Raw genomic sequence first — 25,560 nt, 5'->3', positions numbered from 1 at the left:
TTATATATCTTAACAAACAAACTACCAATACAATGAACAGATTTTTAAACAAGACCCATGAAGAACTTGATTCTAATAATGAAATTACTGTATTCAAAGTGACATGAAGCGCCCAGCCAAGAAAAGTAAGAGTAGACCCAATCGCAAATACTACAAAAGTTATTCATGTTACGGCTTCAAGTGGGTTGGGGACGAAAATCAGCCTCTTCAGCCATTGTGTTTGGTTTCTGGATGCAAATGTCAAACAATCGATGCTTCATAGTAAATTAAGTAAGCATTTTCAAACATCGCATTGCAGTCAGTCTTCAAGGAAAAGACGTAAGTTATTTCAAAAGATTACTTGAGCAACAAAGAAAGCAAGCAATTGCTTTCAAAAGTAGGGCAACGGTATCTGAGAAAGCCCAAATTGATTCTTATGAAATATAAGAAATAGCAGCTATAAAAATGAAGAATCTATTATTTTGCCCGCTTGTAAAAAGTTGATTAAGACTATTTTAGGAGATGATGCAGAGAAACAAATAAGTAAAATTCCATCATCAAATGACACTGTTCAAAAGCATATTCTGGGAATGTCTAACAATATTGAAGAAAATGTTTGCTGTACAGTATATTGCACTCCAAGTTGATGAATCAACTGACATAACAAACAAAGTGCAACTAATCACCTTTATTCGCTTTATTGATGGGGATACTATAGTAATTCAGTATCTTTGTTGCAAAGAACTGCTTACCACTTCTAAAGGTGAGAATATCTTTTCATAATTTAAATAATTATTTTGAGAAACTGTGGTTTTGTTGGTCGCTAAAATTTCTCCTGGAAGTCAAAGGCTGCCTTGAGTTTGTGACCAATGGAGCTCCATCAATGACTGGTTCTATTTAAGGTCTTGAATTGTTTGTTCCTTCAATCAAGCAACACCATCCCAAATTATAGCAACTCACCTTCACTTCATTCTCCACCAGAGGCTTCTGCAAGATGCAGGATACTAGAAAATTAGCTTGGTAGGCTAATTTTGAAAAAACAGTGGGATTTTTGATTCAAGGAAATAGATACTTCTTGTCAAAATTCCCAGGTTTCAATTTAGGTCCAGAGAGGTAAAAATTAGAGTCTGCTTTTGCATATGTCTCCCTTCTGACCTTATGGAGTCTTGGAACAGACAAGACATGGCATTTTTTCCCTTTGAAGAGGGCTCCATGTTCAGCGATCTTCTTCCTGGGACTTCTTAGGAGTTTCTTGGGAGTTGACAGCTGCTTGAAAAAGAGATGTTCTTGCCATTTTGCCTGATTTCCCTTGATTCCGGTTTGCAAATCATAAAAGAGAAAGGCAGAACAGCACGTTTCTAACTGGACATGGACACAAGAGAAGTAGGACTTCCCCATCTTGTATCAAAGATCACAGATTGCCATCTGGAAGTGGCCGGACAGGACCACAGAAAGGGTTCTTTCCCGTATCCATGGGAGAAGCAAAGTGAAGGATTGTGGATCCATCAGAGACTGCCTGGAGGTTCAAGACACGAAGATGAAACCCGGCCAAGCAATGCAGGAGCAGTAACAAAACACCTGGGTGTCTCAGCAGTTTCGCCAGGAAAAAGGCAGGAGCCTACAAGACTCCCAAAAAAGGAACATCATTTCCTAAGAAATGAAACATCACCAGAACCAGCAACAGACTTCTAAGAACGAGGCCTCTCGAGGCCGGCTCTCATGGCCCCAAATGCGAGACCCCAGAGGAAAATGGAATTGGTTCCCACCCTAGGGAAGCCAATGAGACACTTGTCTCCCCAGAAGAGTCAGTCGCCAAGTCAGGACAAGAGCTTCTTCATATCACAGGATCAAGACACCAGGTTAAGAGCAGATGGACCACAGACAGTGCTGGCAGGAGGCAGGTGCCTGGGTGCCTCGGCCCTTTCTCTCGCACTACTCCCAAACTGGGCCGGGAAGGTACTCCAGACCAGATCAGGACATATTCCACAGAATCTTGAGCACATCGGGCTCAGGAACAGAGTCCCAAACACCTGTCTTAAGAGGTCTGATGCCCGTGGCTCCCAAAACATAAAACCCTGGGGACATAGTCCAACCAGGTAGCCAACAAGAGACCCACTGCGTCCTTGAAGGAGGCAGTCCCTGATCCAAGGGCATCAAGTGGAAGAACACTTCCTCTCCTTCGGTCGATGGAACGTTGGGACCCCTCGAACCTCAGTGGAAAGAGGCATCCCAACTGAAGATAATCCAGCCAACTACTTCACCTTCACTCCGACATCTTCTACAGGATGGTGGCTGAAACATCATAACCTCCAAGCCAGCTAGGCAGGAAAGAAAACAACCAAGATGATTGAGCAGGAAAGGATGCCTATCGCAGTTCGGAAGGCAGGAGAGCAACGGCCAGGGAACTGCCCGATCAGGACGGCTGCGGCAGGAGATCAGGAAAGCTGAGGACTGTTGCCAAGTCAACAAGAGCATAACACAGGAGACCAGGAAGAAAGAGACTGTGCCACCTGATACGGCAGAGGCAGTGCCATGACCGTGAGGGGCCAGGTCCAATCAATACACATCGGCAGAAACAGTCAGAACGACCTGATGTGGAACTATGACGCCCAACCAGGTACTGTGGTCGAGCGACACTGTAAGCGGGACTCCTTCATGCAAAGATATCCCAACTGAGAGATCTTTCAACCTGCAAGGCAAAGATGATAAGACAGAACGCTAGGGAACTGCCCTAAGAGAGAAGGCCCCTTAAAAAGGTCGCCTGGGAGACCAAGGGCACCGTGCGAAGGGCGAAGGAGAGAGATCTCTCCCAAGGGAGCAATAAGACAGAACCTACATGGAGAGAGAAGGAAGGAGGGGAGGCCACCAAGGGTGCCCCCCGAAACCCCTCCCTCCCCCCCGCAACTCTCCATAGCGCAGGCATTGAAAACAACACTAAGCAAAAGCAGAAAGGAAGTAGTCATGCCCTTGTACACAGAGGGCGGGAGCCCAAGAAAGGGAGCGAACCTGCCATGTCCCAATCAATGTAGGGGAGCAAAGATATTACCTCCCAATATAACATCTCCAAACATACAAGGGAATGCCTTCAGTATCTAAATAAAGGGCCACTGGAAGAGAAGCACCACCAATTGGTTACACCCCTCTAAATGAGCCCCTGGCCGTCAAACCCAAGACACAGACGCATGGGAACAACAGCACAAGCAAGGCTATCACAAATTGTGGGTTTGTATATCAATAAATATCAAACACACACAATATATACACAAAAATAAAGGAAGATCCCACCTGGATAATAAAGAGCTTAACGACAGTCAGGCAAAGAGATCCGAAAACACATCTGCAACACATGACGGCTGAAAGCACACTGGAATGTTTACATCCGGGCAGGCAGGTATTCCCCACCTACCTGATGGTAATTACTGCCTAACCACCTTGTTCAAGAGTTTAATGGCTGTGAACAGCTTCGCCATAAGTAATTCCTAATGTAAAGGACCGATGGTTTGTATATCATGTCGGAACAAATCTTGTTTTGATACCTGAACTGCTGGGCTTTCGTTCAAATACATTTAGCATTTTACAAGCAAAAATTCTGTTGTGCATTCGTCAAAAGCAACCGACTCACCAATACTACTTGAAATCAACAAACTCCTAAACATGTTTACTGTACCTGGGTCTAAGAACAAACACTTACAAATTGTAACAAAAATGACAAAGCTTGTTTTTCATTTCTTACAGTTTTGTTTGGGTATGCATGCGGAGTCTGAATCCAAAGGTGAATTCAAAATATCATTAGAATTTTAAAATTTACTAATCTGTTGTTCAGTGATCGCTTCGTCTTACCCTTTTCCCCTCAAGCAGTTGAGCAGGAGTGATGCAAGGAAGGATGAAAGAGAGGACACAACCCATCCTTTTGAAGGGGAACATATATTTCTTCCATCATATTAATCACATCCGACATCATTTTCTCTAGGATACCTACACCTCTAGTTAAAGTAGCCTGAACATTAGGGGAATCAGGAGGAGGAGCTTTTAGTAAGAACAGGTGAACTAGGATCAGGGAGGGCAGAGGATGGTTAACTAGCATAGGATTCTAAATTAACCTACACTAGGCTAGTATTCTTACTTTCCCTAATTGTATGTTTTCTCTACCTATCTCAAATAAAGTTTTTTCATATATGTAAGCAAAGCATTCATTTTCTCTCTATTCCAACCTTCACATACTTAACATCCATTTTTGAACCAAGTCCTTACAGTGGATGTGGCCATCATACTTTAACTCAAGACAATCAGTTCAAGCAATCCTTTGCTCCACAAATCCTAACAGAACTCTATGATGATAACACTGTCACTAACAACAATTAAACAACAGACCACAAAACTTTGATGTGAAATTCCTTCAAACAGCACTGCTCTAAGAAGAGATCCTCTCACTATGACAGCAAAGTAAAAAATGACTGGAATATGGGTTACTCACCTCAGCTACCTGCAAGTGAGAAGACAGAAAACAGAGTCTACCAGCCAACCTGGTATAACTACAAAGTTCTTTCTTTACCACTCGGTAAACTTGTGGCTAGATGAATGTTTGGCAAGTCTTACTAAAATAAAAGTGACCAGTTCAAAAATATTCTTGCAGTATAAATAGAGCTCAAACAAAACCTACAACACAAATACACAAAAAGGGCAATTAGGGTTTAATGATTAATCTGCTTGTTCATCTTGGGTTTGAGCATAGGCATTTTATCTAAAAGTGGTTTGTATCTCAGAGGAACAACTTTGGCTCCTCTTAGTAGAGAGGCTCTTTAAAGTTTAGCAAGAAAGAGAAAAGCAACATGAAGTAAATAAATCATAGACAAACTAAGACAATGCAAGAGTTTATCTGAAAAAAGAGGGAAGGGTAGGGTATAACAATAATCATGTGTCACCATGTATGTAACTGTATTCTTGTACTATCAGTATAACTGGACATACTGAATATATTATCCAAGACTCTACCCTCAAGTTGCCAGATTGGCAGCAAAATTGAAACACCCAAACATCTTACCTTATACTAGTTTGTCCTCCTAAATCCCAGACCTGAAATCTTAGGTTTTTGTATGTGACTTGCTCCACGTTGAAACCTATCGTAGGAATGGTAGTTACCACTTCTCCTACTTGTAGGCGATATAATATTGTTGTCTTTCCAGCACCATCCAGACCCAGGATAAGAATTCTCATTTCCCTAGAGCCAATAAGACTTCGAAAATAGCTGAGTAACGCCCCTGAAATAAGATAAATATATTTAACTTAGAATCTTTGAAACTAATAAAATAATAGTACAACCAATACAGTACTACAAACAAACTGCAGAGTTCGTCAAAAGCCCGATACTGTACTTAACAAGTTACTAATAATACATGGTTCCTCTAATAATTTCATGTCAACTTAATTAAATAAATCATCATCCTTTTCCACAAGAGAATACTGTACTTTTAATTGTAAGATGAAAGCACTCTCAATCTCATTAAAAAAGGAAGGAATCATTCTTTTTAACTCCAGCATCAAGAGTGAGCTATATCTAATTGGAGGGTTTAGCTTTACACAAGGTATGTCATTAGATTTTAAATGTTAATCATTAATGACTCCATTTCCTCATTTCCCGTACCTAACACTGGTCTTCGTTTATAACCATCCTCATGCCACTCAGTGGTCTGGCTAAACTATTTAATAATAAAATAATAATCATCATTTTGAAAAGAAGTATGTAGTTAGCCTCACCCCAAATTCCTTAATCTCACTCATTCTGTTGGTGTAAGTGTCTCATTGTCCCCGAGTGCTAATCACAAAAAGATTTGCATGGTCTGTGGCAAATCTCAGTGCACAAAAATTTTTGGTAATGAGGTAGTTAGCACTATGCCCACGATCTCATAGGTGGTCAAAAGAGGTAGCCTAAATGATGTCCAGTATTTATGGACTTTTTGCTATTAGAGTACTGACATAACCAAATATTGCTAAATTCCTTTGATTTACAGATCCAAACTGTGGAGAAAAACTATCTGGCATTCATTATTACTAACCTACCTAATTACTGAACAAACCCAAACACTGGCTAACTTTAGAGAGGGAAATATCAGTGGTCCTTTAAAAGAGAGCAGTGAAGGAAAACTACCATCACTGTGAATCCAGTTCAATACTAAAGCTTCCCAGGTCTTATTGCTCTTAAGTGGTCTGTCACAAGGTAGCAATGAATAGTTAAGATAATTAGGTAATAATAATAATATAAAAACTTGATTAAAGATTTATTTTTTAAATACCTCTCCATTATATAGTGTTTACTTCTGCGCCAGCAGTAGTTCAACAGATTGAAACAAAAAAACCAGAACACTTGGTTATCTATGAATATCTGTCTTTTATTCATCTACTTCCCCCACCCCCACCAAGGGACCAATAGGTACAAACACTCGTAACTGGTCAGTCTACTTCTGTCCACTTTGAATGTGGGGAGGCAGGGAGGGTAATTTATATAATGGAGAGGTAAGTATTTAAAAAAATAAATCTGAAATAAACCTCATCTCTCCTTATATAGCTGACTCCCACATTTGAAAAGGTGGGCATAATGTAAATCAGCCAACTCTTTAAAAGCTACTTAGTAACAAAATATTCTGTACAAAACAAGTGTTTGTTTTAACCAGTGAATCCAATCCAGAGGCTATTACTGCCACCTTAGGAGGAATGTCAATCAGGTACGAGATCCTTGTCATGAAGATAGCTGAGGTCTCTTTGGAGGGTGCTCCCCCCTTCAGCAAGAGGGGTAGGGTTACTGTGCCAAAAACCCTGCAGAGCCAACGATGGATAACTAAGAAAGTACATAGGCTATGTACAAAAAGGTGATTACTGGGTAAATATTCAGTAAACCCTCTGTATTCATGGGGATGCATACCACACACCCCCCTTATGGCTAAAATCTGCGAATACTTAAAACCTTTAAAAAAAACACTTAGAACTGCCTATTTTGATAATTCAAACACACCAAAAAACTCAAAAAATGCTCATACCAGGTATTATCCTACTTATGACGGGGTTAAGTTCCAAAAAACCCATCATTTGTTGGAAAATATACATCTTGAATATAGCCTAGCCTACACTAAGGTATTCAGTACCATGTATATATATATGGTAGCCTAGCCTACACTATAATGTGGTTCAGATTCCACAATAAGCTGTAGGTCCCATTGCTAGGTAACCAGTTGGTTCTTAGCCACGTAAAATAAATCTAATCCTTCGGGCCAGCCTTAGGAGAGCTGTTAATCAGCTCAGTGGTCTGGTTAAACTAAGATATACTTTTTTTAACTACAAAGTATACTCTATACATATACGATATAGTAATTATTAATATCAGCTAATTCTGGAGGTTCATGCAGATTGACTTATGATAATTCAATACAAAGAGAAATTGAATAACAAACAAGAAGAATTAGCTTAGCCTACACTATGGTATATTGTATGCATATATGGTAGCCTACCCTACACTATACTGTACCCTATATTCACATATATTAACATATTATACAATCACCAACATAAGGAATATCCATCTTTTCCATTGCATCCAGTAATATTGTATATATGTTGTATTCTTATACTGCTTTTGTATTATAAATTGCGATCATAGCGATCAATGTTTTAGTTTGGAAATCGATTACGCCGTGTTTATTTTGCCGTATTTAACCCAGTTCAGAGCGCTTTTCTTGCTTCTAGTTAGCATAAATGACTCTCTAGATACTCTATTTATATAGAGCAGAGTTCTTTTTCATTATACGAAATGTTTTCGAGTTGAAATACAGTAAACACACCGTATTCGCAGGGGATGCATACCACACCCCCCCTGCGAATAGCTAAAATCCGCGGATACTTACAACCCCTCTAAAAACCACGTAGAACTGCCTATTTTGATAGTTTAAACACAAAAAACCCTCTAAAAATGATTATACCTGAGTATTTTAAGTTTTATCACAAAAAGTGCATTTAGTCATGAAAATACAGTAATTAGTGAATATTTCTCAGTGAAAAATACCGCGAATGGACGAATTTCCGAGAATAATGGGTAGATACGTTCCAAAGAGAAATCCATGAATACGTGAGTCTGTGAATAGTGAGACCGCGAATACGGGGGGTTTACCGTATAACTTAAATATGTCTTGTTGTGATATTAATTAACCATTTTTTTTTTAATAGATGACATTGTCCGTTTGGGAGCATGTTTCTTTTGTGTAAATAAAATTGATTCCGTTCACTATTTTCACTTGATTTCATCACAATACGAGCTTTACGTATTTATCTTTTATTGGCATGAAAACAGCAGTAATATGTGTCCTTCCATGCCCAGTAGTTTTGATTAAAATACTTTCTCTCCAATTTTTATTATGGTCGAGTTTCATCCACACTGCCGATGCACATTATTTTATAGTCACTAGCCGCTTGAACATTGTTTTCTCAGCTACAACTTGCAGCATAAATTTAGCAGTATATTTCCTTGCCGATCTTTTATCCATACCGACTAAGGGTATAATGTAAAAATATATCAGTCCTATTCTACTTAACATCATTTGTAATATAACTACAGTAATTGTTTACTGCATTACGATGGTTGAAATGCAAGCAAAACAGCTGTTGTTATCCGATTTATGCAAGAGTATAGCATTACTAACAATACTTTTATCATTCTCTTTTACTTTTTTAACTTGAAGATGGGATAAAGAGATGGAGGAAAAGAAGTTGGTCTATTGTAATTTGGTCTCTCTCGCTGCCTGATTGTACGCTGCTGCCCGAGCCCGCATGAAAATTTAAAAGCATTTTATAAAAATATTGTTGTATTGGTATTACAGTAATTGCTAACCCCATCACAAAATCAAATTATCCTAAGGCTAATTATCATAACTCGAGTACTACCTGGGTACCTGAGTATTTTAATAGCTTTATCACAAAAAGTGCATTTAGTCATGAAAATTATATGAAAATACAGTAACTAGTGAATATTTCTCAGTGAAAAATACAGCGAATGGGTGAGTTTTCCACAAATAATATGTATATATGTTCCATAGAGAAATCCACAAATAGATGAGTCCACGAATAGGCGAGTCCACAAATCGTGAGACCGCAAATACGGGAGAGTTTACTATATATATATAAAACTTTATTTTATCAAAAAATGTCATTTTTATCTAAGTACTGTAACTTACTCAGTACAGGCAGTCCCCGGTTAATCGGTGGGCTCAGTTAACGGCGATCAGGTTTTAAGGTGCTTGTCTAGCGACGAAAGTCAGCAATTTTCAGCGCCGAAAATTGCCGATTTCTGCTTATCAGCAGTGATAATTGGGTACTGGCGCCGTTACATACCTAACAGAAGTGCTGATAACCGAAAATCAGCGATTTTCGGCGCTGATAAGCCTTGAAAATCGCTGAAAAAGCGCCGTTCAGTTAGCAGCAATTTTCGGTTATCATCACACCCTCAGAACGGAACCCCGTCGATAACCGGGGACTACCTGTAATTACTTAGCTGAATCCATGCTGACAGATGGTGGGATTCATGGACAAAAATTACCCCAAAGCATTAATAAGTTCATGAATTTGAGAGCAGAATAAAAAATGGCCTAGCATTGGTACAATGCCTGTTTTTCCTTACCTAGTGAGAGAGCTGCTGCAGGTAGATACTGCCTCTGGTTGATGCTCATCTCAACCTTGTAGCAGCATGGCAGTAAAGCCAGGATTGCCTCTACCGAAGTGGGTACTTTGCAGCGAAGTAGTCCGATTGCTGACAAAGTATTAAAATAAGCTTTCGTGATGAAGGACATTTCCGAATGCCAAAAAAGCTAACAATAAAGCCCCTGCCAAGGGGACAGTGCAATAAACATAACGACCAGAAAAAAGAACATCATCACCTACACCTTCCAATTAAAAAAAACAAATATATATCCATCATCCAAAACTAAGAAACTGATGGGCACTCCTGGTACATAGTACCCCCCAAAGGTGAAGACGCCCATGAGGGACCAGGTTCTCCAATGACGACAGGTGACTGATGACAACTTGCCATTGCCAAGCTGGCTGTTCCTGCCAAGACAGAAACAGCTCTGCTGCCTTCCTGAACCTGCTGATATGAGAGTCTGAGGGAAAGACTTTCACTGCTACCGTGTCTATCAGCATGCCCAGGTACTTTATCCTCTGCTTGGGGTTGAGATCTGACTTCTCGAGATTTACTAAGATCCCAAGATCGCTGCAAAACTCAAGGAGCCAATCCCTGTCCTGTAGCAACTGCGAGCAGGAGCTCACCAGGCCCAGCCAATCATCGAGATACCTCAACAAACGTATCCCATGTGAATGGGCCCAAGCTGACCAGAGTGAACAACTGGGAAGCGGTTGAGAGCCTGAAACAGAGTGCCCTGAATTGGAAGACTGTCTCCCCGAGGATAAAAAGAAGGTACTTGTGAGAGGGCGGATGAACAGGTATTTGAAAATACGCATCCTTCAAGTCCACCGTAAGCATGAAGTCGTTTTCCCTGATAAAGGCGAGCACGGATCACACCGTCTCCATTGTGAAGCGAGTCTGACGAACAAAACAGTTCTGGAGAGAGAGAGGTCTATGACCAGTCTTCAACCCCCTTGGCTTTCTCTACGAGAAAGACCTGGCTGTAAAAGCCTGGGGACTGATCCGACACGACTTCTACAGCACCCTCGCTCAGCATGGCCTGCACTTCTTGCCTTAGTGCGATATCCTTCGGAGATCCAGGAACCTAAGTGCAGAGACAGACCTGTGTGATGGTGAGGGGTTGGCTGAGACTTGAAGGATAGTGGATATCCCTTCTGAAGGACATCCACTACCCAGGTCTCAGCTCCGTATTGCTGCCATGTTGCCCAATGGCTCGATAGGCAACCCCCCACCTTCGGCAGCAGTCGGGGGAAATGCTGCCCCTAGCGTTTCCCCTTCTTCTTCCCCTTGCCCCCTTAACCAGACTGGAAAGTGGGCTGAAAGGGGCGCAAATGCCCACCCTTCCCAGGGGAAGAAGAAGGCTGGGTGTTCCCATGGGATCCCTTCAAAGTCTGGGACTTCTTAGGGGTGAGGAAGTGCTAGCCTGGCCAGAAGGCCGGGCTGCAGTGGAGCATGAAGACCTGGAGGTCTTAGCCACTGCCTGGTGGACAAGGTGGTCACTGTCATTGGCCTGACGCTTGTCCACCGCAGCATCTACCAAATCTCTAGGGAAGAGAGAGGCAGAAACCAGCAACGGTCCATTCAGCAGGGTCACTGCCAACTAGGGTCCCACAGACCTGGCGAAGCGAGAAAGAACAGTCTCTTTGCTTAAGAACCAGGTTGGCCCACAGGTTTGCTGTCTGGTGGGCGAGGTAGGAGATGGCTTTACCTTCAGACTGGCACAGTCTCCTGAAAGAGTCCTCCTCCCCGGGTACAACAGCTCCCGAGGAGGCAGCCACTTTGGAGACTGTGAACGACCACAGATCCAACTAGGAGACTGCCTGGAGAGCCGCCATGGCGGTGGCTTCCAGGGTTGCTGCCTCTTGCTTTGAAAGGGAGATAACCTCCGCAGTAAGTTGCTGCAATGAGAGACCCGAGCCTAGACAGACCAGGTCCAGTCAACCTGCTTAGGTGGCATTGCCCCTTCTGAGGGCATGTAGAATCGCTTCTGCCAAGGCAGAGGAGGGGGATGTAACCTGTCCGAGCGGTTCGAACAAAGCGAATTGCCTTGCCCTGACACAAGACTATTCACTTAGTCAAGAACCCCCTCAGCAAGCTTGGACCAAGGCAGCCCCAACGAAACCTTGGGTTCCTTCTTCGAACCCCAGAAGGATTCGAGGCACAAAGAATATCCACAGACGAGGACAAGGTCCCTTTCCCGAGGTCATTGTGCTGACAAATCAGCGCAATAACCTCTGCAAAGGTCCTCTGTGTCTCAGAGGTGTCCACGTCCTGAGGAAGAGGACCCTGGAGTCCTTCCAGGGCACAGTCCTCCTGATCTACTCTCCCCGCAGGAGGGAGAACCTCAGCAGACCCCTGGGATCCTTCCTGCACTACGCTGGTGTACAATCTGATCAATCCAAGAACCGAGCCAGGAGCGTAAGCCTTTGTAGTTGAACTCCGGGGAGACAACTCACCATAGTTCCTTCAGTCCAACTCACACCTCCTAGGGGAAGCCCAGGAGGTTGAGGGGAAAGGCGAGGGGGATCAGGCACCCCACTGGTCTTGCTGGCGGAACCAGCAGGAGCAGTGGGCCGAGGGCAGTCATCAACCCGGCAGTGACGACAGTGTTCAAAGAGAACACTTTCGCCTTGACAAAGCATCGTTCAGAGGAGAGCGGAGTAGTTCACGTGAGTTGAGCCAGGCTGGCCATGTGAACATGGCCGGGGACTAGGCAGAGTCGAATGCGCAGCTGGCTGGCGAGAACTTGTGCTGTCCTCTAGATGGGCCCGGGTCTTCTTCGAGGCCGAAACCTCGCGAGAAGACTTAGCAGGGGACCTCTTCTCCATCTCGCCAGGTGTTCAGACTCAAGAGGCCAAAGCACCTTCCCAGGAACCTTGTGTGGCACTTGGGGAAATGCCAGCAGGAAGAGCCAAGACACCTGCAAGTCCAGGCTCTTTCCAGTACCAGTCCGGGGTACCCGAGTCTCCTTAGAGACCCGGGTACTCAGCACAGCTCGCGAACTAGTGTCCAACAAAGTGCCAACCTTAGAAGTTGGACTTCTTCGGCACGGCAACGGGAGTGCTAACCGAGGTCTGCATGCCCTCGGCTCCCGAGACGACTGACCCGGGGATCAACGAATCGCCGACGAGAGATCCTGCTGCCTTTCCTGTGGAAGGAAGGCAGTCCCTTGGAAGTCTCAAGAAGAGACTCCTTAGGGAGGGGAAAGACAACTTTCTTCTTCTTCTTCAGACGACGAGCCTCAGAAGAAGAAGAGGAAGAGGTAGCAGACGAAGACGACGACGATGAAGACGATAAAGACAACGACACTTTCTGAGACCTCTTCTTCAACTTCTTCATCTTCTTCAGGATGGCAGTCATGTCCCCATCCAGGAGGGAGCAGCAGAAGATGCAGGAGCAGCCAGGGGGGCCAGGGAAGCAGGAGCAACCCGGGCAGCGGAGGCATCAGCGATCGCACCTGCAGCAACTGGGGCAGGAAGAGTAGCGTGGGAGCCAGGCAAACCAGGAGCTGAGCCATGGGTGGTCGGCATGGGAGGAGCAGGAACAGGAGCCAGGCCGAGTCGAGAGCCAGGTAAGCCAGGAGCTGGGACCGGAGTGAGGAACGAGTGTAGGTCGGCAACAGCAGGAACCATGATGTAGGGCACCAATGAGATGACCATACTGGAGGGGCCAGGAAGCCAGGTGGCAGCAGCACGGCATGATGAGAGGCAGGCGCGGATGATACCTGGGTACCCAGGTGCAAGGCGACAGTCACTGGCAATTTGGCGAATGAAGTCATGGTGGCTGTTGACTGTTGGCGTGGTGGCAGTAATCCAGCGCCAGACAGATGGGAAATACATCCTCCAATGACAACGCCAGGTAATGTCAGGTGATGCCAAAGGTCTGGAACCTGCCCACCGAGAGAAGTCTCCACCACCAAACCTGAAGACAAAGTTGGGTCAAAGGAGGGAGTCTCTGCTCGTTCCAGGTGAAAAAATTCCCTCCCCAGAGCGAGGAGAGGCCCCCTGAGAGGATGTCCTGATCGTTTGCTCCCCCACGGTCTTTCACACCCCACAAAGCAAGTGAAGAAGATGAGGGGGAGTCCTCAACCAAAGGAGAGGCAGCAAGAAGGGAAAGCTTGCCAGGAGGGAGAAACAATCCTGATGGGTCAGCCACCAAGGGAGTCTGTTGGGGCATACAACCCTCAGATGACGTCTTGGTGGGCTTCCTTTGGTGCTGTTTCCTCCCCTTCAATTCACCCATTGCTCAGCAGACCAGGAACAATACTCTGAACAAGGTGAATTATGTGAATACACACCCCCCTTGCAAGAGCAGCAAAGGGAGTGCGGGTCCATGTCAACACTAGATCAGAAGTTATTGCACCTCTTACCCCCTATCCCCAGGCACACACGCTGGGGGAAGGAGGGCTTGCGAGGTTTATTAACATTCATGATAGTAAACAGCAAGAAAAAGATCCCATCGGGAAAAAAGCTCAACAGCAGTCAGGGGAGAGGGTGAGAAACTTGTCTGCAGCGCACAACGGCTGAAAGCAAATTGGAATGTTTACATCTGGGCAGGCAGGACTCCTGCCCCCCAGACAGTAGTTAACTGCCTAACCACCTTGTTCAAAAGTTCAACGGCCATTTCCAATTTCACTGAAAGTAATTCTAATGTAAAGGACCAACGGTTTGTATATCGTGTCGGAACAATCTATGGTGCTATGGGTCACAATAAGATGGGAAAGGTCTTGGCAGGTCAAAGTCCTCCCAGCTTGATAAAAATCTAGTGTAGTCAGTTAGGTTGCATCCATGTATTTCACCCTAACTTACAGCAATCTAGCTCAAGTAAGGTGAGGGAAGGGCTGGGAGGTCAGCTCCCTCCAGACCAGGTAATGGACCTAGCATCTTAGGCTACATTAGATCAGGGTAGGATACATCCCTCTTTTTGGTTTTGTGACATTAAAATTTTGTAATGTGTTTTGTGATTGACATAGATTAAGGATATGAACCATACACTTTACTAAATGCTTAGGCTATGCTCCCTAGTGGTTCATGTATTTTACACCATTCCAACTGCTGCAGTTCCCCAATCTTGGATTCCCCTTAAAAACCAGTTTCCCATTGGGTTCACCTTACATCTTATTTATTGAAAACTATGAAAACAAAAAAGGCAAATCAAGTGCTTTGCATAAATTTACGGTTTACATAGCCTAGGTTAACTGGAGATGAAATCAAAGTTATTCGTATTGTTAATTTAATCTGCTGCCGAGTAAGGTTGATTTGTGATGTTTAGTAAACAGAAATTGCGTTGCCAAATAACACCCAAAATTTGAGGACTCCTTATTGATATCTCCAAAATCAAGATAGGCTGGGCTGGTTTTGACGTAAGATATGAGGTAGGCCATAGTTAGTCTGAGAATATTGGATAGGCTATGCATTATCATACTATATAAATGCCATTTTAATACACATTTCGAAAAAAAACATCAATAAACTCGCCAACTTGGGCCGAAATTACCGGTACGCAACGTTAGCAAGGAGCCGAGAGGCCCAAGACTCGCGGCCAAACTTGCCGAGACTTCTCTGATACACTTGACGAATTGAGGAAGTAAAACATGCCAATAACTCGCATTTCTTATCCGTAACATTTCAGAATATGTACGTGCAACGCAAACAGTTCTTGTGGATTTCAAAAACCGCAATCACCCGAGTGACTCATCCAGATACCAAGTGGGATAAGTTTGATGGGCAACTCGGGCGACCGCTTCCCAAAACCGCACTCCCGAAGGTCTTTCCCTCATTCAAGTCACATCCAGACTCTTCTCTCGTCGTTATTTCATTCATACAGTGATTGTCAAGATCCTAAAACCTGTGCTTTCAACTAATTTAATCGCCCCAGCCTTACCCATCCTTATTGTGATTTGACAGCTGGCAATGAAAACACGACGACGATACTACGTGGAAATGTTTATGGTAACAAATGCGAATCGTTAAAGGGAATTGGAGACCGCTGTCGAGAGACTCGGATCCTGTGTTACACCTTTAGCTTAGTTCCATGCGTAAAAATACGTCCAGTTTTGACTTATTAGTATAATCTTAAAACCAAATACAGATAATTTTGGCTTTAGTAATTAATTTTGACAAGTTTATTGATAAAATTTTAAATTATCGTACGTATATGAAGGTATTTATAATGGTCATGAGCAATATTTACAAAAAACAGTTCTATGTATAAGGTCAAAGACCAGATGGATATTTAACAACTACCTAACTGAATCTGAAACAACAACGAAGTCGTTTCTTAAAACATTACAAATAATTTAGTAATTTTTAAGACACTGTGCTCCATTTTATGAGCCAAATCAGAGTAAGATTAATTTAATATCTCTAAAACTACATTTCATCGAGATATTCTGCATTTACCTTGCATAAATATTGTTGTGTTTGCTGGACCCTAACTACAAAAAGAGAACGTTGCTAGCCAAACAGTTATGAAGGTGCATCTGGGCCCATTGTCAAATCAAGTCAAATTCAACGTAGGAAAATCAATAAAATTAAGAAATTACTTTTAATAACTCTTCTCCAGTTTTATGCTATAGTGGTAACATTTAAACTATCTTTACCCATTTTGTTTCGGCTAAAGTTTCACACAAGATTGTTCTATAAAATAATCATGAAAAATGCTAACCTACGTGACAGACAACGAAGATTGATTCAGAGAAATAAATGGATCATCATGAGCTTAATTCTTCAACATAAAAGAGTTTGCAATGAATATTTGTTTCATCCGAAAGTGGTTCCGTTTTATGGTGGTCAGCCAGCTTGTAACGCTACAAACGAGGTACTGATTCGATACATAATGAAAAGGAAAGCATCACAGTAGCATGAAAATATCAAAGCAGGTACACACTGTATAGTAACCTTACCAGAGAAAAATATTAATGAAAAACTTTCCTGAAAAATTTGCATTTTGTTAGTGAAAAAATGGAAAAATTTAAACTGAGATAATATATATATATGTATATATATATATATATATATATATATATATATATATATATATATATATATATATATATATATATATATATATATATATATATATATATATATATATATATATATATATATATATATATATATATATATATATATTATATTAAAGTTTTTTCAGCGGTGTTGCCTATGATGAAACTATCATCACCGTTAAATTCTTGCGTAAACGCCAAATTTTAAAGGTTGAATTAAAAGGCAAGCCACTGTATAAGAACAGAAAAACGTGCTGACCCGTTATAAGAGTTTGGCAGTTGTTTGCAACAGAAATCATAAAAAGTCTTCATTTTCCTCACACGCCAAAAGATGCGATTTTGTTTGATCACTTGATGGATGGATGCTAGTAAATTCGTGTTGCGGCGCCACCCATGTTAAGAAATATGAAGCAATGTTGAATCTACACACACATTTATATATATATATATATATATATATATATATATATATATATATATATATATATATATATATATATATATGTATGTATATATATATATATATATATATATACATATATATATATATACATATATATATGGTGTATACATATGTGTGCGTGTGCTTATTGCATCACGGTTCAATAAGCAAACTGACTGCAAAAACAAAGATCAGGAAAATTGTTAGAAAAAATCGTAGAACAGGACTGTTCTCAGTAAGATACTTCTGAAAAGGCTGAACTGGGAGACCTCGCAAATAAGTTGCAATGAGTCCAATCTGGAAATCAGAACATACTTATTTTTTGTTGGTTCTATCTAATATCATTCTTCATTTTGTGCGTTCGTATTTTAACACAGAATTTTACTAGCATGTCATCATTCACCTATTCATTATCAATCATATTATTAATTTATATATTTCACCTTCATTACGACGCTGAATAATCCTGATGGGTTCCGGCGCTTGGTCTTCAAAACGTAAATTTTTATAATCAGTCAATCAGAGGACTGTCGATGAGAAGGAAAACTTTTGATTCCACTCCCTCAAGACTGTTGAAGGAAAACCGCTATGAAAAGTGGAAACCCAACATAAACCAAAGACACGTGTTCTATAGATATAAGTGAGATTCTTAAAAAAAAAAAAAAAGCAACTTCTGGAAAGCACAACTGCTTGCTTGTATGTCGTCTCAGCCAAGCAGTGCTACCAAGCACTGACAGATGTTTGGTGAGATGGCCGAGGTACCAGACATTACAGAAACTTGAAGAGTGTTATGCAAAGACTGGAAGAAATGTGGCCTCTGAAAATTGAAAGTTTAAAGACAAGTTAAATAAGTACAGAAAATACCTGGAAGAATGGCCGGTCAGAAATGATGAACCGCTTAAAGATTAGGATTATGAGTTAATATGGGAGGTATAAAGCGAGAATATGTGAAATAATAGATGCGATGAGAACCAAAATGAAGCTGGTAAATTCAGATTAACTTATGCGAAAACTTAATCACTGAAGGTGATAAGTTTCGTCATTTCATAACGCAGCAATATTATTATCAGCTTCTCAGGCATAAAATTGGAAATACAGATATCGATTGATATTAAATTTAATCATGCTGACATAACATAGAAAGTTAACGGAACATGAAAAACCCTGATTATTACGCTTAAAACTCAACGGGAGCATTACTCAATAAAAAATAATTTTCTCTCATAATTGCAGTATATACTGTATCCATGCATTTCTTACCCACACATGAATGGTCACAGATAAATAATTTCGACATATGGAAATTGAAAATATTTACTGAAAAAATACTAATGGTACTTAAAATCACTTGATAACTTCAAAAATGACGTTGCTTTCAAGAAACCTAGAGAAGTGCTGATGTAAAAACAACTTCCTCTTTATTTTCGCTGGAACAGAGATATCCAACATTTTACCATTTTCATTCTAAATCTTACACATTCAAACGGTGTTTACCACAATATCAAGGGACCACGTAATTATTACAGAAAACTAAGTTTGTTCAGCATAATCCAAATATTTTACCGCTGCAAGAATGAAGTTGTATTGGTGCATGATACTGCAATCTTAGAGAGTCTGAAGTTGCTTAGGAATCATATACATACATACATACATACATACATGCATACATACAAACGAAATATATAAAATGAACAAGTAAATACATACTAAAAGGGTGAGACGTAAAATAACGAAAAATTAAAAACACAAACATAAAAATATGAAAATAAAAATAAGGTGAAATGTAAACAAACTACCACTCACAAAGTAAAATATTTAACGACCTAATTGAGTCCCTACTATGAAATTACACGATAGCTAGTTGAATACCAGACGAGTTGTTTAATTCCGGCTTCACCTTTTTAATAGTCAGCGACTCTGAAATTAAAAGGTCCAGTCTATTTGAACAAAAAGACAGTACCTGAAAATCCAGGTCAGTGAAAGGATGGTCCTGTGCTAAACTGTGTTCTCTAATGGCAGAAAAGGGTGGTTTGGAAAGGGGAAACCTAGTTCTAATAGAAAGACCTCTGTGTTCCAAAATTCTGTGTCTGAGCCAGCGGGAACTGGATCCCACGTATCGCTGACCACACTGCGAACAAGTGAACAAGTAAACGACACAGGAATTAAGGTCCACAGGCAGAGTAGGCTTCTCTCTCAAAAGTGATCTTATTGTAAAAGGATTACAGAAAACAAACTGGAAACTGATTTGAGGGAAACAATGCTTAAGTATTTCTTGTAACTTTTTCGGACCATATAGCTACTATGACCAAGGTAAGGCAATTTAATGTACTTTACATCTTTACTAGCAGTACTGTACACCGGTCTGGGACAAAACTTTTCATTTAAAAATTTTTCAGAACTTTGTAAAATACAAAAATGGGATATGAGTTTTCAGAAAAATAATTCTGGAGGAAAACCATATCTTGATGAAATAAATTAAAATCACAACAAACATTGTAGGCTCTATTAATCAAAGTGCGTATTGAGTTCATCTTATACAACTTTATGAAAACCTGAGGTAATTCAATCCCAAGCCAGTAAAAGTACTTTTCCTATAAACAGAGGTCTCAAATTTGCCACTATTTCTGTATACCTGTACATCTAAAAATGACAACTTATTATCCTGTTCCGTCTCACAAGTAAAAGAAATGGTAGGGTGACGGAACAGGATAATAAGTTGTCATTTTTAGATGTACAGGTATACAGAAATAGTGGCAAATTTGAGACCTCTGTAGGTACCCAATTAGGTCGTTAAATATTTTACTTTGTGAGTGGTAGTTTGTTTACATTTCACCTTAGTTTTATTTTCATATTTTTATGTTTGTGTTTTTAATTTTTCGTTATTTTACGTCTCGCCCTTTTAGTTTGTATTTACTTGTTCATTTTATATATTTCGTTAGTATTTTTGCTGAAGATTTATTATGACAATACACACACACACACACACACACACACACACACACACACACACACACACACACACATATATATATATATATATATATATATATATATATATATATATATATATATATATATATATATATATATGACTTTTGTCACATCACCGTGATTCATATTCAGTCAGTAAGCTACAAACGTCCTTTAATATCCAATTCGCTCTACCTCGGAAATAATATATTTTCATATATGTTATCACATACACAATTGTTCTGTGCATTAGTAGAATTACTAAAAGGACTTCATTCAAACTGGATGGTATCTAATGGAGTTTTTATTCAAAAAGTTACAAGCTTTCTTGGACAAACAGTCCACATTATCAAGTATCCGTACAGTGAACAGACGCGTAGTCCGGCTGTATTTATATGTATGTGCTGGGTACTTTTAATCTTATAATCGCCTAGCTCTTCCTGTGTGACCTCCACCCCCTCTTGACCTTGGTCTTTCTCTGATCCCTCCTACTAGGTGACCGTTTTCCGCGCGTTCTCTTACGTTTTTTCTTCGTTTCCTCGCTACTGTGGAGTATACGATTTTTCTAGATATGCTGTCTTCAAAGCCGTTTCCGGTGTTCCCTGCCATCGTGTTGTTGGCGCAAGTTATGAAGGCGTTCTCTGCAACCAGTCTAGATGTTTTGTTGGTGTTCCTGTACAGAAAGCTCATATTTTCCAAGTCTATTCTGTGATCATTTTCCCAACAGTGTTTGGCAACTGCCGACGTCTGATTCTAATGCCTTATGTTCTGCAGATGTTGTTTGCTTCGCTCTTTACACGATTTGCCAGTTTCGCCATAGTACCCTTCTTCACAGTCTAGACACGCTGCCATATAACCCCCTCCAATCTCTTCCCCTCTACCGACTTTTTGTTTCTAACTATTTTATTCCTAATGGTGTTTTTTAGCTGCCTATTAATTTGAAATTATTTAGCTTCCTGTTGATGGGTGCAATAGAGTTGTTGTCCGGGACTGTAATTATTTTCTTTCCTACCAAATGTTCCTTTTCTATCCTTTCCTCTCCGCAAAAATAGTTTTTCCTTGCTTTGATATGTGTCCACTCCCACCAATACTTAGGGTAGCCTAATCTCCTAAAACTCTCCCCAGGTAATCCAACTCTTCGTCTAAAAATTCGGGACTGCAAATCCTATAAGCCCTGATGGCCAACCCTGTCATTAATCCTATTTTTATTTCTTTCCTCTGACTCGAGAACCTATGTATGTATGAATTGTGTGTCTTCTTCCTATATACCTTGAATTTTAAATTCTCCCCTACCCTCTTGACCAGGACATCCAAGAAAGGAATTTCTCCCTCTTCTTCTTCTAATGTAAACTTGATGTGTTCATTTAGTTTATTTATGTTTTCTAAAATCTTGTGTAGATCTTCCCTTTCTCCCTTGCAAGTGATCAAGATGTCATCCACGTATCTTACCCACTTTACGATATTTAAGTTCCCTTTATTTACTTTGCCCACCTCTTCCTTTTCAAACCATTCCATAAAGATATTAGCTAGAATTGGTGAAAGACTTGAACCCATGGCCACGCCATTTTTTTGTGTATAATGGTTTTCGCCCCACTTGAAAACATTAACGCTGAGGGCCGCTGTTAGCATTTTGATTAAAACGTCATGATCTATGTCGCATGTATAGACCCCCTCCTCCATATTCTTTTTATTATTTCCATCGTCGTCTTGACTGGTACGTTAGTGAACAGGGAAGTTACATCCAAACTTGCAAATTTGCAGTCTTTTACGTTCATTTTGGATAATTCGTCTATCAGGTTCATGTTATGTTTTAAATGCCCTTCGGATACTAAGCCTGGCCATTTTCCCACTATGTTGGAAAGAAATTTCTCCAGCCTCCTCTGTGGTGATCTCGTCGATGCCACGATCGGTCTTAGCGGCCACCCTTCCTTGTGGATCTTAGGGCTACCATAAATATATGGGATCTCTGGACTTTCCACTGATTTTACTCTATGTTCTAATTCTTTTCTCTTGGTTTTGTCGTGGATTTTTGTCAACGGTTCCTTTACTTTTTGTTAAAATTGCACTGTACCCCTAATGTCCGGTTTTTTGTTGCAAGCCTCATATGTGTTTTCATCGTTTAACAGTTGTTCTAACTTATTCTCGTATTCTAAGGCATCCATTACTACAACCGCCCCCCCTTTGTCTGCCTTACAAATCTTTATGTCCTTGCATTTTCCTAACCTATCAAGGGCCTTACGTAACCTCTCCGGAAACACGAATCTGTTCGACCTAATCCCCGCCCACTTGGCCCCCCTGCAAAAAGCTGCTTCATCCCCATTTTTGTTCTTATCTAGTTCCCTTAAGCTTCTACACATTTCGATGAAATCTTGACTTTCGTTCCCCATGCAAAAATTAAGGCCATATCCTAACACTAGCAAATACAAGGACATAAAGATTTGTAAGGCAGACAAAGGGGGGCGGTTGTAGTAATGGATGCCTTAGAATACGAGAATAAGTTAGAACAACTGTTAAACGATGAAAACACATATGAGCCTTGCAACAAAAAACCGGACATTAGGGGGGTACAGTGTAATTTTAACAAAAAAGTAAGGGAAGCGTGGACAAAAATCCACGACAAAACCAAGAGAAAAGAATTAGAACATAGAGTAAAATCAGTGGAAAGTCCAGAGATCCCATATAATTATGGTAGCCCTAAGATCCACAAGGAAGGGTGCCCGCTAAGACCGATCGTGGCATCGACGAGATCACCGCAGAGGAGGCTGGAGAAATTTCTTTCCAACATAATGGGGAAATGGGTAGGCTTAGTATCCGAAGGGCATTTAAAACATAACATGAACCTGATAGATGAACTATCCAAAATTAACGTAAAAGACTGCAAATTTGCAAGTTTGGATGTAACTTCCCTGTTCACTAACGTACCAGTCAAGACGACGATGGAAATAATAAAAAAGAATATGGAGGAGGGGGTCTATACATGCGACATAGATCATGACGTTTTAATCAAAATGCTAACAGCGGCCCTCAGCGTTAATGTTTTCAAGTGGGGCGAAAACCATTATACACAAAAAAATGGCGTGGCCATGGGTTCAAGTCTTTCACCAATTCTAGCTAATATCTTTATGGAATGGTTTGAAAAGGAAGAGGTGGGCAAAGTAAATAAAGGGAACTTAAATATCGTAAAATGGGTAAGATACGTGGATGACATCTTGATCACTTACAAGGGAGAAAGAGAACATCTACACAAGTTTTTAGAAAACATAAATAAACTAAATGAACACATCAAGTTTACATTAGAAGAAGAGAAGGAGGGAGAAATTCCTTTCTTGGGTGTCCTGGTCAAGAGGGTAGGGGAGAATTTAAAATTCAAGGTATATAGGAAGAAGACACACACCAATTCATACATACATAGGTTTTCCAGTCATAGGAAAGAAATAAAAATAGGATTAATGACAGGGTTGGCCATCAGGGCTTATAGGATTTGCAGTCCCGAATTTTTAGACGAAGAGTTGGATTACCTGAGGGAGAGTTTTAGGAGATTAGGCTACCCTAAGTATTGGTGGGAGTGGACACATATCAAAGCAAGGAAAAACTATTTTGCGGAGAGGGAAAGGATAGAAAAGGAACATTTGGTAGGAAAGAAAATAATTACAATCCCGGACAACAACTCTATTGCACCCATCAACAGGAAGCTAAATAATTTCAAATTGATAGGCAGCTACAAAAACACCATTAGGAATAAAATAGTTAGAAACAAAAAGTCGGTAGAGGGGAAGAGATTAGAAGGGGGTTATATGGCAGCGTGTCTAGACTGTGAAGAAGGGTACTATGACGAAACTGGCAAATCATGTAAAGAGCGAAGCAAACAACATCTGCAGAACATAAGTCATTATAATCAGACGTCGGCAGTTGCCAAACACTGTTGGGAAAATGATCACAGAATAGACTGGGAAAATATGAGCTTTCTGTACAGGAACACCAACAAAACATCTAGACTGGTTGCAGAGAACGCCTTCATAACTTGCGCCAACAACACGATGGCAGGGAACACCGGAAACGGCTTTGAAGACAGCATATCTAGAAAAATCGTATACTCCACAGTAGCAAGGAAACGAAGAAAAAACGTAAGAGAACGCGCGGAAAACGGTCACCTAGGAGGAGGGATCAGAGAAAGACCAAGGTCAAGAGGGGGTGGAGGTCACACAGGAAGAGATAGGCGATTATAGGATTAAAAGTACCCAGCGCACAGATATAAATACAGCCGGACTACGCGTCTGTTCACTGTACGGATACTTGATAATGTGGACTGTTTGTCCAAGAAAGCTTGTAACTTTTTGAATAAAAACTCCATTAGATACCATCCAGTTTGAATGAGGTCCTTTTAGTATACATACATACATATATATATATATATATATATATATATATATATATATATATATATATATATATATATATATATATATATATACATACATATAAAAGAAATGCTCAAACGTAATATCTTCTCATTCCTCCGATGTAAGCGTGATGTATCGGCCTGAAACCTCTCAACAGAAGAGTGGAGGTTGCATATCAACGCGATCAACGCCGCTGGGTCGATGTCTCAAGGGGAAAAGATCCTGCGATATGCCACCTGATTATTTTCATGATGTTTTCTTTTTGGAATCCACGGTGTTAGGGCATTTTGTTTGCTCTCTGCTTCACCTCTAGCCACTCTATTAATTTATGAGTAGACGTAAGTAAATGACACACACACACACACACACACACACACACACACACACACACACACACACATATATATATATATATATATATATATATATATATATATATATATATATATATATATATATATATATATATATATATATATAGAAGATTCCGTTAAAATTTCCTTCATTGAAATAAATGTTTTTAGTAATACTTCGTTTATCAAGAATTCATTGTTTTGTAATAAACCAGTAATGCCAGCAGAAGGGGTGTACAAAATTAATTGCTCAACTTGTAATTTGCTTTATATTGGACAAACTGGAAAGGAACTTAGTGAGAGAGTCACACAGCATAAATATAATGTAGGGGTTGCAAACAGCTCAATCGCCATCTTTTGTCACGTAAGAGGTTTTGAAGTTAAGTATACCTTAGTTTTACCAGACCACTGAGCTGATTAACAGCTCTCCTAGGGCTGGCCCGAAGGATTAGACTTACTTTACGTGGCTAAGAACCAATTGGTTACTTAGCAACGGGACCTACAGCTTATTGTGGAATCCGAACCACATTATAGCGAGAAATTAATTTCTATCACCAGAAATAAATTCCTCCAACTCTTCATCAGCCGGCTGGTGGAATTGAACTCCGGCCCATCGAGTCTGAAGCTCTACCGACTCACCCAACGAAGGGCTTAAGAGGCTTTGAACACCCAATAGACTGGAATTCAGCTAGAGTAGTTTTTGAGAGTTCTTCAATGCACGACAGATT

At 40.6% G+C, this 25,560-nt stretch overlaps 2 protein-coding genes across 3 annotated transcripts in view; one reads left to right on the top strand and one right to left on the bottom strand.

Moving 5' to 3' along the window:
- Arl1 (ADP ribosylation factor-like 1) overlaps positions 1-15,691 on the bottom strand; it is a 28,895-nt gene extending 13,204 nt beyond the window's left edge. The window contains exons 1-2 of one of the 2 annotated variants that reach the window (XM_067121828.1): positions 15,545-15,691; positions 5,021-5,237 (exon numbers count right to left, since the gene is read on the bottom strand). In XM_067121828.1, coding sequence (XP_066977929.1) covers positions 5,021-5,237; positions 15,545-15,548 — 221 coding nt within the window. In that variant the 5' untranslated portion in view covers positions 15,549-15,691. Of the gene's footprint in view, positions 1-5,020; positions 5,238-15,157; positions 15,413-15,544 lie in introns of those variants that run through there. The other variant, XM_067121827.1, reaches the window with a different exon arrangement.
- The window catches only part of Rop (Syntaxin-binding protein Rop), a 145,007-nt gene that overhangs the window by 15,311 nt on the left and 104,136 nt on the right, over positions 1-25,560 (top strand). The window lies entirely within an intron of this gene.

The sequence above is a fragment of the Macrobrachium rosenbergii genome, chromosome 20 (genome assembly GCF_040412425.1).
Source record: "Macrobrachium rosenbergii isolate ZJJX-2024 chromosome 20, ASM4041242v1, whole genome shotgun sequence".
Taxonomy (NCBI): Eukaryota; Metazoa; Arthropoda; class Malacostraca; order Decapoda; family Palaemonidae; genus Macrobrachium; species Macrobrachium rosenbergii.
The sequence above is the reverse complement of the archived record's forward strand: the minus strand, read 5'-3'. Positions and strand labels throughout refer to the sequence as shown.